Raw genomic sequence first — 15,462 nt, 5'->3', positions numbered from 1 at the left:
GGCACTATAGAGAAAACCCTGAGAGCTGTCATTTTGACCCAAGATTAAAAGAAAGATAAAACGTTTACATCCTTTATTGTTGGCAGGTGAACTTTCATTGTGGAAGGCCCTTAAAAATAGTGAACAGAAACTAACAACCTAAACGCCCTCCCAAATATATATATATAAAAACAGCATCAGATAAATCGCTCCCTTCTTTCCACCAGTCTTTTTGCTTTGGTACTTACAGTACCCAAGTGCACAGTAACTCCCTCATCTGCTTTAAGGAAAAAAAGTAACATGGTCAAGTCTACACTGACTACTTTGGGTGACAAGAGGAGAGACTCCCACACACCATCCTCAGCACCCACGCAAACAGCATTTTCATCAAAAGTGACATTGCCTCAGGATTTAACACATCCCAAGAGGTTTATAAATACTAAAGGTTTTTTTGGGTTTTTTTTTTTAAAAGCAAGAATGACTTTGAATAAATAAATGACAGCTGTAATAGCTGCATTTGCTTTGGTGACCCGTTTACCTATATGCAGCCTAAGTTACCTTCATAAGGCAAGTGATGAGATAGCATAAGTGAAGTCCCTGAGGATCAGCATCTCTGTGTTCAACATGTTTGTTTCCCAATGTGTGTAGACAGCCTGGAAAACAATCAGTCCCAAGGCATCTGCGTTTTAATCTCCAAGCACAGCTGCAGACCACACAATGAATTATTTCTGTACCTCTCCTGTAGGCAGGAATATGTAGATAAAACAGAGTACTTAGTACGTGTTGGTGAATTAGTTCTCCTAAACCTGGACCAAGTGCTCCACCTTGTGTTAGTCCTGGGCATTCAAAGCGAACCTCTCGATGCCTGCTCAATAACTGCAGGTCCAGCAGAACAGCTTATGATTTCTTCTGCCTGTGAACTAGTGTTGTCCATGGTGCCATACGACTGCTGCTCCTTACGGGCAAGCATCGTCCTTTCTGTAGAATGAGGATGCAAAACTCGGGGGACGTACATCTGAAATCACAAGCGTTAAGGATTTTACTAGTCTCTCAAAGTATAACGTTGGGATAATTTTTCCCCTTGCCACTCTTCTTTTCATCCATTTCCCATTCTTCACCTTTACACCTAAGGCCTTTTGCATCCTAACGAAGGCTTCCTGGCGCAACACTCGCCTGTACTTGTAGACTGTGGCACAAAGACCTCTATTTCTACCTCAGCCCTACAGCCTTTTTGGTGACATGTCAGGTAAGACCTGCTACACGTCACAACTTTCAAAGTCACAAAGCAGTGGCAACTGACTCCATTTGGCAGCTGTCCAGATGGAGGATCTGTCTGGTGTAAGGCCCAGAACACAGTATACAGAGCTGCTAGAAGGAGCGTGTCTCAACTACTCCTAAAACGTCAGCCGAAGGTACTTCTGGACCACCACCAGGGAACAGCCAAGGAGCCCAGCTGCAGAACTCTCTGGTCCCACAGGCATATGGGAAGTCCCACACACAGTCCATTCAGACTAACAGGTCCCACACAAACTCTTTGGTAAGCAGGGTGAGAAATCAAGTTTTTCTAGGAAACGTAAGAGAATATTAGTAACTCTTAGCTTCTTACAGATGATGTTGGGATGGTTGGTACATCTGTGTCATTTCCTCTTTCACCTTGCGTGTCTTCTATCTGTAACCAGTAACAAGTGGGGAAAGGAAGAGAGAGAGAATCAAATTGGCAAGTCAAAACAATATACAGAGATTGGAAGCGCCCAAAAACCTGCACAGAGAGATCTCTGTGCAGTGCTGGGACCCTCTCCTCCAATCCTCTTGCATACTTCTTCCGTACTGCTCTTTCCTCTTAAGCTCAGTTCCTGCTGACACTGACAGATTTTCCACTGTGCCAAGCAGCCTACCTCTACTCTCAGCCCTCTTTCGCCATCTTACCGGAATGAACCTTTGTGGACAGACGTTGCTAGCGAGAAGGCACAAACAACCCCGTAGGAATAGCTGGTGCTACATCAAGCACACAGCTAGGTGCTGAAAGGCGTTAGGTGTCCGTCACTTACCTTATAATTCAGTGGGCTCAGGTACTTGAAACAGCCAAAACAAGTATAAGCCAAGCAAATAACAATTGTGATGTTGACAACTAGGAAGGTAAACATGGTTGTAGGTGCTTTAAAGCCTAGAAAAATATCCAGAGAATACAATATAAAAATACATAGCAGAAAAAAAAAAAAAACCAAAACCCCAAATCTTTGCTTTATCTTCCCCATTTTCAAAAGCCTCATGGGCTTTTTTCCTCAGAGGACTGGGCACGCCACTTCCAGCCACAAACAGGAGAACCTCGCTATGCACAAAGCTTGTTGACTGCTAAAACCGCAAAACTCAGTCATCTGTTCTGCACCACTTCTAAAATACTTTCATTAATGATCTGTGAAATGTAATAGATAGAGTCCACTTATTAAATATGATGATGGCACTGAACTGAATGGCTGGCAAACAACCCAAAGGAAAAAGAAAAAAAAACACCACAAAAACCAAAGTGACCTTGATGGACTAGACAACCCCACCCTCTTTCAAGGAAAAACAAAAAACCCCAAAATAAACAGTAAGATGAAATTGTATGTAGAAAACTGTAAATAACTACAATTTGGAAGGAAAAATGAAATGCAGCTATGAGGGATAACAATCCTGTAGCACTGCAGAATACAACTGATGATTATAAGCTGGAAAGCAGGCAATAGTGCGATGCTATCACAAAACAAGGGAAGGAAAAAAAGAGAAAAGCAAGTGTCTGGTACCTATACAAAATAATCTGGTGCTACTGAGCCTTCAACTTGAGCAGCCTTGTCTGTGTAGGACACCACAATAAAATATGGACAGAACTGGGAGGAATCCAAGGAAAAGGAACAAGAGAAGAAACTGAGTAAACATGAACTAAGCTGAAAGGTAGCTTTTTCTTCAGAGACAGAAAAAGAGAGAGAGAGAGAGAAAGAGATAAAACTAAAGGAAAGGACACGGTAGCATCCTCTAGTATGGAAAAAGTTGTAATGATTACAATGACTTATTATTCTTCAAGTCCACTGGAGAAATACTCTGAAAAAATTAATCTCATTTTGCAGCAAAGATGACTTGAATAAGATATTAGGAAAAAAACCCCCAAACACCAAAAAACTAGCCATTTCCAAGGTTCTTTAGTCAAAAGAGGCAACACCAACCCTCAAATATTTTTGTGGTAACCCCAGCATAAGCAGTGGCACAGAACAGACAAGTTTTACTTTTTAGCAGGTTATATAAGCCCTGTGCAGGTCTGTTCATGAGGGGGGAAAAAAACCCCAACACACACACAAAACACAACCCCCCCCCCCCCCAAATGTGTCACTGTTCAAACCAAAAAGGGAAGTGAAAAAACCTCCCTAAGGGTATTCTGGAACGTCCTTTAGAAGAGGTTGGTTTTTTTTATAAGTGTAGGTTACATCAGTATTTACCAGCTGCATGTCTACACCAAAGCCAATGTATGGTGTGAACCACAAGGCAAACAGCAGTGAGGAGGGAAGAAGAAATCTCCAAAGATGGGTTTTCCCTGCCCTGTGTTCCCAGCACTCCCCACTGCCAACAGCTCCAGAGAACATGGACTTAAGTGACTATCCCAGGAGACAGGGGTTGAACTGCAGATAGTACCACTGCCTCCTCTGTTGCGAGAGGGTTTTGGTGTATGACGGATGGATGGCATGAGAGCTGAGGAAGAAAACAGCGACTGAGAGGGAAATAGATGACACCAGTACAGCCTATCACCTTCTGTATGCGGTCAAGTGATACTTGATCCTGACTGAGAACTGGGATAGAAGTCCTTCCAGCCTTACATGAATACAATGAGTGAGAAAACAGATTATCACTGCACTCTGCAACCAGACTGAAATATCCGTACGAGGCAAACGACACAAATCAATGACTAAGCAATCAAGCTTTACACACTATAAACTGATTTATTTTGCAGATAAGGAAGCAGAGCACTCTTCCCACTCCTTCCCTTTCTTTGGCACAAGAAGCAGCAATGAAATCAACAGCAATAAAATCAAAATCTCAAGTTCCTACCTCTCAGACTCATACCACTTGGCTAGACCGCCCTGTGCACTGACAAATCACTGTACAACATCCTGCAGACAGGATCCTCTATACTGACCAAGCCAAACATGGTAATCTGGTCTGTGTTTTCCATTACTAAATTCCATGACAAATGATGGTTTTACCACAGATACAGAACCAGAAAGCATTATTATAAAGATTTAATTTTTACTACACCAGGATTTCCTTCATAACACTTAAAGAGGCACATCAATTGCTGCATGTTTGGAGTTGATTTTTCCTAAATCATGTTCTAGAAATTCTGCTGTTATTTTAGAGGACATAGCTTTGTTGGTCTTCCTGGTTGCAAAGACAGCTCTCAAAACAAGGGAAAAAACAAGCTCTCAAACATACAAGGGACATCTGCTCAAATCCAAGGACAGCCTCAAGCAATAGTTCCAAGTGCCTCTTATGTCCACAGGGAGCGATCTCTGAAGTTAGATGACCGTCTGCCAACAATGTATTTTTACTACTGGTATGCTAGAAAAACACAATGCACGCACGGTCATTTGTCATCTGTGCCACAAAAGCAGTGAAGAGGGCAAAATACAGTTAGATACCAAGGGCCTTCTTCCCAAGAAGGGAAGCCCAACTGCTTCCAGCCTCACTGGCATCCCTGTTCCATGCCAAACGCTGCCTCCTATATCATGGACAAAAAGCCATAAGCTATCGCCTACCTTTTCTGGTGTCAGAGCTGTTAGTACACCATAGCCAATACTATCAATGCCAAGTATTTGCAAAATACAGAACATCCCGATTTTTAAAATAAATTACACACAAAACAGGAGTTTTTAAATTACAATATGGGGAGGAGAGTCACCGTCTCACTGCAGTCTTCCATGTAAAGTTTGACGGATGATGTAGAACACAGCTCTTGCTAGCATTAGCCAACATTTTAACAGTTTTTTCTAAATGACAGCTGTACAACAGAGGCAGTAGCCAATTCACTCAGGCAAATTAAACTTAGGCACAGACTACACAAATGCAGGTAGTGAAGCCAGAGACCATCTTACTAGAAAGAGCTCATTCGGAATATGGTTTTGGTTTATTTAATGATTTTTACTGTCTGTCACTCCACAGCCCAACCGGCCAATTCAAACTCTACAGATTTGGGGAACACATGATCTCCTGTAAAATGAAGAAATACGAAGCTCCATGCTAACAGTTTTAAGTTAACATATCAGCCATCTCCATCAGAGTATCTTAGGCAAACTTGTGTAAGCTGCAAACGTTGAGTAATTCAGTGCCACAGGTAACCACCACAACTTCCCATTTATGGAAGCAAAAATTAAAGCCCACAAAGCCCATGAAACTCCACATGTAATTTAGGCAACTGGGCAAGAGAGGTAGGAGCAGCTTCTAGGGGGAAAAAGGTGATACTTGCCTAGCCGCAAAAATGAGAAAAAATAGAGCCAGAAAAGGCAGAGGATTGGAGCTGCAAGGGCCTGATTCACAGCTGCAAAGTGCATCTTCTTCTCCAGCTTGGCAGGGAGATATGCGTAGTAAAGGTTGTAACGGTCAACCATGTGCTTCAGGAGTATGTATATTAAACCTGGAAGGAAAAAAGGGAGAGCCGAGAAGAGGTTGTTGAAGACTTGATAAAAAGCAGCAGTTCTGTGAGGAGGCCTACACTAACCAAGTGACTGAAAATCTAGACACCAATGGTGGATACAGCCCAAATATAAATGGGGTACGGCTGCATGACAGCAACCTGCTCCTAAGGTTGTTGCATCCCCAGCCCAAGACCCCCACGGTCTCCCCATCCCTCCCCCTCTCCACACACTTCTCTGTGGCACCTCCCATGCTCTTAGAGAGAACCCAGAGCTCCTTCCTAGCGCTGGCACACGAGGTCAAGCCGGTAGGGAAGACTCGGTAACTCCTCCACCACCGTACTGCTAAGGAAGAAAGGTCTAACAGTGGCTTAACGCCTCCCTCTCAGCCTTCAAGAGATTCATGACTGGATTTCAAGTCAGCTATTTCTTATTAAAAAAAAAAAAAAAAAAGCCAGTTACTGCTGTGACAGCTATGAATTGCAACAGCTCTGGTATGCAGTAGCACATTCAGATATTTACAACTGCACACAAAACAAAATGTAAGTAAGTATCGAGTACATTGTTACAAAAAAATTGGCCACATTCTCCCAATAATAAGGTTGTTGATCAAAACCAGTTCTGAACAATACCTAATTTAGCTAATTATGTTGTATCTAGCTCTCTAAAATTTTGGATTAGAAAGGGAAAATACCAACTATATAAAATTATTTAGTACTACTTATGCCGGATAAACAGCTTTCCAGAGTGGAAATATCTGTAGCTGCTGAAATGATTCTTTATACATAATCCTTATGACAGTCCAGAATCTCTGTGAACAAAAGATGCAATAAAATAAGGTGCAGATCATGTCACAGTCACTAAAGATGGACAACTGTTCATGAGTTCTAGACAGACTGCTAAGTGTCTTGCACACCCATACAGGATTTAATGGCTGGTACAGGAAGAAAAAAAAGCAGTCAAAGCCAGATATACAGGCAACTTAAGGCAGAGATGTTAAGTTTTGTTCATGGGACAGAGATAAACCAACTGACTAAGAGAAACATCCTAGAAAAAGGAGGTCTGTGACTCAGAGGTCTGGAGACCTTCTCAGGGTCCTGTAGGACTGCAGCTCCATCTACACCACAGGGCAGCTGTGCTCCACCCACATGCCCTGAACTCCGAGTTAACTGGCAGATTTGCTGGCTCAGAAAACCAGAGTATACCGCATTTCCTTTTCCGGTCAAAGGGCAGCTATGGTGTTCAGCAAGACCATGTCCAGCAAAGCAGTCAGCACATCGTTAGGCCACATTCCTGGGGTCAGGACCACGGGGCACACAGCTGTCCATAGCACAGCGATGACCACAACCCCTTTCCTCATTCTCATTCAGGATGTGGAATTCTAGAGAAATGGTTTGCAATGCAGAAGAACTGCAGCAGTGAAAAGGACAGGTCGTTTTCCGGTCTCTTGCTACTGGATCAACATGCTTATTTTTGTGCTTCATTTTACAAACTTCAGTCAAACTTTAGGACAAAAGTTATTTCAAATGTGCCTACAAGATTTGGGGATGAGAATGTCTCAGTCAAGTTTGGTTGCTTAAGGTGGACCTCCAGGCCGGGTACCCTCTGCAGCTTGCTTCTCCCAGACCTCAAGAACCCAGAGATAAAAATAATCCCCTCATCCCCAAACCTACCTAATCCCCTATGCTGAACTATTAAAAACCACCACCAGAGCCAATACACTCAAGCTGGAGAAATAAAATAAGCATCTAATAGACATTAAAAATACTTTCAACTTCTGAAGGCAGTACGGGAGATAAGTAATACACCGTCTTCTGCCCTGTCTTCCCACAAGAAGGGAAGGAAACTTGGATCCAAGTCCTCAGGATTATCAGCATCTGAACCGGAATAGGAATGCAGAACTGGGCCTTCCAAACCTCCCACATGCCCCCATCTCGCTCACATAGTGCCCACAGCTCATCAGAAAAAACTTACCGAAGGGGACAATGATGGGACACGTAATGCTATAGGCCATGATGACAGTGAACACACACAACATCCAGGCATACATTGCTCCAAATTCATATTCAAATGCTTGTTGCTAGAAACAAAAACAAAACACCCAAAACTCTCATGTCATCTATCATTGTGTCAGGCGTTAAGATCAGATTCACTACAGCCACTATTCACCTTCTCCTAGTCTCTCCCTATGAGAGATCACTTATTTCCCTAAGAGGCATAAATGACGTAATTAGAGAGATGAAGTATTACGCGTTTTAAGCATCCATACTTAGAGAAAATATGCTGCTTCCTTCATAGCCCTAAAGTCATTCCACACAGAATCTGTTTTCATCTACAAGAAGCAACAGCTTAAAATCACAAAGCAGAAAATAACTGTGCCAAACTTCACCTCACTGCAGATTCCATTGAATCTGTACTGTTCCTTGTGTTGGCTTTGCCAGTAGGGAAAGCTCAAGATATCAAGGCTTTGGTGTGGTCAGTATTCTCACTTTTTCCTCTTGGGATGAGGAAATCAATAGAAATCATTTCAACCAAAGCAAGGGGTAATATACAACAGTTAACAGAAATAAATGTTTAAAAGAATCTTTTAAAAATGGAACCCACCCACAAATAAAAAAGAAAAAAGAAAAAAAAGAAAGAAGAAAAAGAACAGGGGCAGCTGTATACAGGCTTAATTTCCCATTGTAACACCTGGAATTTCAAGCTGCAAGACAACATCATCTGGAAGTGAAACTTCACCACTTAAAATGGAATAGAGACAATAAACATATATTTTGCTAGGTGTATGTTCAGATTAAAGTAAGTTGTACACACCTGCGGGCTGGCAGAAGAAACTAACTATAGACAGGTTTGAATTTAAAAAACCTGACATTTAGACTGTAAGATAAAATCAGAATTATCCTATAAAATCCAAATCGTAAAACCCTGATTTGGAGCTATGAAGAGAATAATACCTGAAGTTCAGAGCTTGGGTTTTGATTTTTTACCATCTCTGACTTGAATAAATACCTCCCCATTATCTGTGCTGCAAATGAAGGGAATATGAACCTGTCATGGATGAGCGAAACAAAGGCCAAAAAAAAAAAAAATTATAGGAGATGATAGTTAATAGTATGAAGGATGGGGGCTCCCACTGTTTCTGATAAGGATCAGTCATTTAATTGCCTCTTGCAAAGGAGGGGCTCTAGTACCTGTTTAATATTTTTCCTTTCTGCTGTGGACTTGGCCATTATCATGCGTATGGTGTAAAGGATGAGGCCAGGCAGGCGCAGCAGCTCCATCCCATTGCCAATGAAAGCAGAGGCAATCACATAGTTCACAAAGAAGGCTCCCTGGTCAGGCAAAAAGACACATCTGCAAGGAAAGACATCAGATGCTGACTGGAAAGCGGACAAGCAAATATAGCATATATATACAATGGATCCCTATTGCCTTTGGAAATCTCTTACCGTAAGGATAAGCACTGGACACCGTAAGAAGTGGCTAGAAGACTTCCGATAATCTTGTTGAAAAAGACTACTACGTAACTCTAAATGCAGTAAGTGTAGCATACTGTAAGAGCCTGGCTGAGTTGCAGTTTGGATGAGGAATAAACTGTTAACAAAAACATACAGCAGTCTGATGGGTGGCTGATAGCAGACAAGAGCATCATGTGATGTCTGCAACAGGAACCCGAAACAAGAGGAGATAAGACTGCAATACAATAATTCTCTCTCCTAGCTTAGTAACTCCTAATTGTCGTCTTAGTGATTTTGAAACTGCATTTGGAAACCTAACTATGTCCTAATAATTGCATTCTATTCTTTCCCTCCAGCCACAGTCACAAGAGCTTATAATAACCAATATCTGCAAATTTGCAATGCTGGCATAAAAACATGTTTCTGAAAACCAAGAGTCAATAGATTTCAGAATGAGAACTGCTGCAGCTACTTGGTCTCACTGTAATCCTTGGGAAGATCCCCTGTCCATGATATGCAACAATCCTCAGTATGTTTTCTGGTCTCCTCTCACCTGCATCATATTGTCCTGTCCTTTCTTGTCTTCTACAAAATTTGTGAGCTTTTGGGAGAATAACTGTCTCTTTATTGAATGTTTGCATACATTAGCTAGCGGGGAAAAAAGTATGTATTTCCTCATAGCAAAATCACTTGCATTCTCCTCCCCTTATTCAGATGCTCAACATCATCCCACAGGGTACCATCCCTGAGCAAATCTGAATAAACACTAACCAAGGTTAGTCAACAGCAAAAAAAAAGTCCTAAGTATTCCTTTAGCAAAGAGTTGCTAATACTTACTCCAGCCTAACTGCAGAATCAGACGATTCTCTGTCAAACAGCCAACGGAAAAAAAAATCAAGGCTGAAAGAAAGATGGTTAATGTGATTCACTCTCCAACAGCTTAGTACCATGTAAAATTGCTTCTCTTTTTAAATAGTTCAGAGCAGGATAGTGGATAGAGAGAATTTAGTCAAATAATCTGAACACTATTTTAGCTTTATCACAGTTCCTCATAGTCAGAAATTAGAAAAAAGATACAGAATCTAACAAAACAGAAACATCTACTTCATACTAAAGTTTTAATGGTTCATTTTTAGCAGTTATTATACAGATAGGACAAATACATGTTTCCCGGTCAGCCAGGGAAACAGTCAAATACTGTAAAGGTGGAAAGAAAAGGACAGCTATAACTGAAGTGTAAGACATAGTCAGGAAACTGGGTTCTCAGCTATGATGGTAAATATGGGCAACTTTCAACTAGTCATTGATCTTACAAGGTCTTAAACTTCTTTGCTAAAAGAAAAGTCAGCCTTCGGAAACTTTATGGGCTATGAGGTCCTCAGATGAAAGATGAACACTGAAATCTAATGCGCAATGACTATATAACCATACATACTGGAGGGAGTGGGGGTACATCAACTATACCTCAACTAGCAACTAGAAAACAGAAGTAAGTTGTCTCATATGATAAAAATACTCAAACAGTACTCCATTACAATAGGATTCTTTACCTGGTCAGACCAAGGGAGGGCAGAATCAATACCATGAAGATCAAAAATATGTAGACTTTATGCATCATTATCCTGTTCTCTGCAGATCTACCAACATAAAAAGTCACTGAGTGAGAAACTCCTACGAAAGACTTCCAACACATGAAGGATCTTGCCCAGAGAATGTCAGCACCCATCAGACTTCCAGCTACCCCTCCATATCACATTGCTACAAGATACTCACAAAACAAACGTCTTTGAGATATTCACTAATTTGGACCAAGCAGGCTCTCAGTATCTTCTTGGGCAAAGAAAACGTTTCCGAGCGTTAATCCAGACTCTGGATTAGCATCACTACAGGTCTGCACCACAAGCAGGGGGATGTGCGACAATCACAGCTGGTCTCTCATCCAATGATACTCACATCTCACAACAGCGTGTAAACAAACAGCTCTTCAAGTGTCATGCCAGGAGGGATTAGGCAGTTTGCAAAAGGGCACCACTGCCAAGAAACCAGACACTTAGACAAACTACTTGACTGTCCTTGCCAAGTGTCAAGTCTTTGGGAACAACATGACACTACTAATACTATACCCCTACTAGAGTAGCAGGAACATCTATCTAGTGACACACTCTTACCAGAAAAGTGCAGCGATTGCTATAAGCAATTCAGACTGTTAAAGGTGCTATCTGAAAGAGCATTAAAACCACAGAGGTTTTATTATAGGATCATGGAGCCCTTGGGCACCGTGGGACGTATCTGTATAGCTATACCAAGGCTTGAAATCACGAGTAACTTAGAAAACTATTTCAACTGATTGAGAAGGGCTCAAAGTTCATGCGCCTAGTGCAACTACAAAGAAAAAAGTTGATGAAAAGCCTACAACTTCAATGAATAAACAGTAGATTCTGGATGTGATGTCTTACAAGGGAACGGTACAAAAAAAATTAAAGAGTCCAAAAAATGTCACCTTAGAATATTAAAACAAGAAAACAATGGCTGCAGGCATTATGGAAAAAGATTGAGTGAAGTCAAGTGAAGCTGGGATTCAGTGTGCAATATCATGCTTTTATCTGACTGTAGGTAAACTGGGGATGAGATCTGGCATGCCAAACCAAGCTGTGCTGAGTTCTCCAAGTTAGCAGCACGTCACTGTGCTTGACATTTTTGGAGCGCACCAGTTGTATCTCAAAATCTTGCATCAACACATCTGCTGGGCCTCGGTCCCATAGGTCTTCTCAGATCACCACTAATAACATTCAACAGCAACCGAGTTGTGCACCAAGAATTACATCCATACCATTTCTTCCATGCAGAACAACAAAAAGATGGATGCCCTTTTTATAAGTAGCATGCCAGCAGTTGGAGAGCTTTCTGTTGAAGTGGGATTCTGGGGTTCTGTGATGTTCTCAGCCTGGATGGGATCCAAACCCACACCTCCTATCTTCCCAGAGAGCGAGCTAGTTGTGGGATCAGAGGGGCTTCCCATGCTCCTGTTGAAGCTACACCCCCTGAGCCTGCTTATACACTTTGTTTCTGATTAAACACAAAGAGGCAGGGGCGGGGGGAAACATAAGCAAACCCCTTGGTCAGATTACACTTGCTGTGTTGATTCTAAATTACTTAAACTCCAAAGCGTTGGTTATAACATTAGAAAGAGACCAGAACATGACATTCCCTCCTCTGAGAGGTCTGTGGATTTAAGAGCTCCATGAAAGATAAGCACTTCCTCCATTTATTTTAGTAATTCAGCTGATAAGGCCAAAACAGAGGAAAAAAATCTTGCTTACTTTGTCCAGTGGGACTCCAGCAAAGTTGAGTAATAGACAATTGTCGGTAGCAAAGCTGAGAAGGACCAGAGCAAGAGCGTTGGGAAAAACTGACTGACGATGGGATTCTAGTGGGGAGAGAAAAGTAAGAATAAGTATTAAAAACATTTTAATGCAGCTGTGGTAGAATAGAGGCTGCAATATTTTGCTTTTTGGGAATTATAGCAGGTTGGACTGTGGAAGTTATATTCAGATACAGTCTTAAAATGAGCAAGTGCTCAGCACTGGTGTGCAAGACAAAAAACAAGAGTAGGATTGGGAATTAAGTTCCATGAGAGTGAAGTCTCACAAGCAGTTTTTATGTAGTTTACACTAGCTTGGGGAAGTATTTAAAATGAACAGTTTGCAAAAGACTTCAGCTGCAGTCAAACTAGGACCAGATATATATGCCATCCTTTTTTGGATCCAATAAGCAAAATAAAGCCATGGCATTTTACTCCAGAGTTTAAAATCTGAATTCCCCCCTTCTCATCACAAAAATCAAAATACAAGTTGGACTTGAAATTCCATTTTTGGCAAAGGTTTTTGATTACAAAATTTAGACTTATGTAAATTTGGAATGCCAATTTTTACTACAAACAAATAAGACTTTTATTATAAAAGTTTCAGATGAAATTACTTCAGCTTACTATCAAGGCACAGAAGAGGACTAAAGACCTGACTCTGGATGTATGCTTTTTAATCAGCAGCTACATAAAACAGTCCTGAGAATTTCCACTGAATTTAGCTTATAGACATTGTTTCATTGTCTTACCATACAACTATCAGTTTATCAACATTTTGATCTGATACACAGCTATATCCAAATATATGGCGATACTCACATTAAGGTAGTGAATAGGTTTAGTGACGTTGAACTTGTCCATGGTTGAGATGATTATGGAAGGAGTAGTAAGAAAAAACAGCACAATAAAAAGCAGCAAATTAATGCAAGCCCATCTAAACCACCATTTCAGTCCATGCACCGAAAGATTTTTCCTGGGGAAAAAAAATAAATAAAAAGGACATAAAAACAAGCAGTAAGCATTTGCTGTTAAAAAATATATATATACTACCTGTCAAGTAACAGGTGGCACTGCTTTTTCTAAATAGAGTTTTCATAGTCTCAAAGTTATACAACAAAGCACTACACAAGTCTCAGCTGCTATTAGAAATAAAGAAAACTGGGCAACCTTTCTTGAATGATAACATAAATCGGCTGGCAGAAGAACACATTTAGTCTTTCATAACACAAACACAATGTCTAATGTAGTTAAGGTTTGGGGTGAAACACTTCCACTGTTTAATAATACAGAAGTACTAGACAAAAGTTAGAACAAGAAGAGACAGAGATAAAACAAGACACAGAATTTCTGCAAGGAGAATAGCTATCAGAGGCAGAATCTACCAAGAAATTGTCATCTGAAAAAAAAAAAAATTAAAACCCCCTGCATTCCTTCCTGCCTTATTAAAGCAGCAACCATGGGTCTTAAACAGGTAAAGTTCTTAAATGTTATCTGAAATGGTTCCCAAAAGGACTGGAATGATTTGAACCCCAGCCAAAGCCAAGTATTTAGAACAGGCAAAACAGGGATACAGAGGCTCAGTAACATCCCCAGTTAAAACAATTCTTTTTATGAACCTAGGTTAAGTAACTTGGCAAATCCCTCTGCCTCCTCTTCTTCAAGGGGGAGGGGAGAAAAGAAAAAGAACAGAAGAAAACCCCAAAACCAAACAACAAAACCCCACCACCTTCCCCTCTCAGAGATGTTTAGAAAAGCTTTATAAGTGCTTCAACCCACTGAGTCTCAACAATTATTTCCCACGTCCATACGACAGTGCTTGAAGAAAAGAAGACGAAATGAAGCACGCACGCATGCAAGAACCCTTTCATGAAAAAGGCAGATTATACTGACCCTACTTAGAAAGCAGTGTGCAAGAGATTTTTAATTCATGTCTCAAAATAACACAGCTGCAAAAGACACAGCTAAAAGTCATGGTTGTTTGCTTTATGGTTAACAATTCTGTACTTTACTCCCAACTGCAGAACCGTAGTTAGAGAGAAAACCTCTCAATCACAGAATCACTAAGGTTGGAAAAGACATGTAAGATCAAGTCCAACCATAAAAAAAAAAAAAAAAAAACCAAAAAACAACCCCCACACACCCACAAAAAACCAAAACCACCCACAAACCACAAAAACACACCACAACCCACACCAAAAACAACCCACCCACACCACACAGCACCTTGCCCGTCAAGCCACATCCCACAATGCCACATCCACACGCTCCTTGAGTACCTCCAGAGAGGGTGACTCTACCACCTCCCTGGGCAGTCTATTCCAATGTTTCACTACTCTCTCAGTAAAGAACTTTTTCCTAATATCCAGCCTGAACCTCCCTTGGCACAACTTGAGGCCATTTCCTCTTGTCCTGTCACTGGTCACTTGGGAGAAGAGACCAACACCCACCTCTCTGCAACCTCCTTTCAGGTAGTTGTAGAGAGCGATGAGGTCTCCCCTCAGCCTCCTCTTCTCCAGGCTAAACACCCTCAGCTCCCTCAGCCGCTCCTCATCAGACTTGTGCTCCAGACCCCTCACCAGCTTCGTCGCCCTTCTCTGGACACGCTCCAGCACCTCTATGTCCTTCTTGTAGTGAGGGGCCCAAAACTGAACACGGTATTCGAGGTGCAGCCTCACCAGAGCCGAGTACAGAGGCATGATCACCTCCCTGCTCCTGCTGGCCACACTGTTTCTGATACAGGCCAGGATGCCATTAGCCTGGGCACACCGCTGGCTCATATTCAGCCGGCTGTCAATCAACACCTCCAGGTCCTTTTCTGTGGGGCAGCTTTCCAGACACTCATCCCCAAGCCTGTAGCGTTGCATGGGGTTGTTGTGGCCAAAGTGTAGAACCCGCCACTTGGCCTTATTGAACTTCATCCAATTGGCCTCGGCCCATCAATTATCAAATTGATGGCATAGAAAATTACTTCTAAGGTGACTATTAAAAACATTAGGAAAAAAGT

The 15,462-nt window shown here is 41.5% G+C and overlaps 1 protein-coding gene across 1 annotated transcript in view; it reads right to left on the bottom strand.

The window, feature by feature from the left end:
• Positions 1 to 537: 537 nt before the first annotated feature.
• The window catches only part of LOC132318984 (CSC1-like protein 1), a 31,089-nt gene continuing 16,164 nt past the window's right edge, over positions 538 to 15,462 (bottom strand). Inside the window, exons 13-22 of the mRNA XM_059828314.1 lie at positions 13,278 to 13,431; positions 12,415 to 12,521; positions 10,645 to 10,731; positions 9,932 to 9,994; positions 8,828 to 8,990; positions 7,611 to 7,716; positions 5,471 to 5,638; positions 2,028 to 2,143; positions 1,586 to 1,648; positions 538 to 994 (exon numbers count right to left, since the gene is read on the bottom strand). Of these exons, the coding sequence (XP_059684297.1) occupies positions 824 to 994; positions 1,586 to 1,648; positions 2,028 to 2,143; positions 5,471 to 5,638; positions 7,611 to 7,716; positions 8,828 to 8,990; positions 9,932 to 9,994; positions 10,645 to 10,731; positions 12,415 to 12,521; positions 13,278 to 13,431 (1,198 nt within the window). The 3' untranslated portion in view covers positions 538 to 823. The remainder of the gene's footprint in view (positions 995 to 1,585; positions 1,649 to 2,027; positions 2,144 to 5,470; positions 5,639 to 7,610; positions 7,717 to 8,827; positions 8,991 to 9,931; positions 9,995 to 10,644; positions 10,732 to 12,414; positions 12,522 to 13,277; positions 13,432 to 15,462) is intronic.

This window comes from Gavia stellata, chromosome 2 (assembly GCF_030936135.1).
Source record: "Gavia stellata isolate bGavSte3 chromosome 2, bGavSte3.hap2, whole genome shotgun sequence".
NCBI classification, from domain to species: Eukaryota; Metazoa; Chordata; class Aves; order Gaviiformes; family Gaviidae; genus Gavia; species Gavia stellata.
Note: the sequence above shows the minus strand (reverse complement) of the source record. Positions and strands in the feature narration are given on the sequence as shown.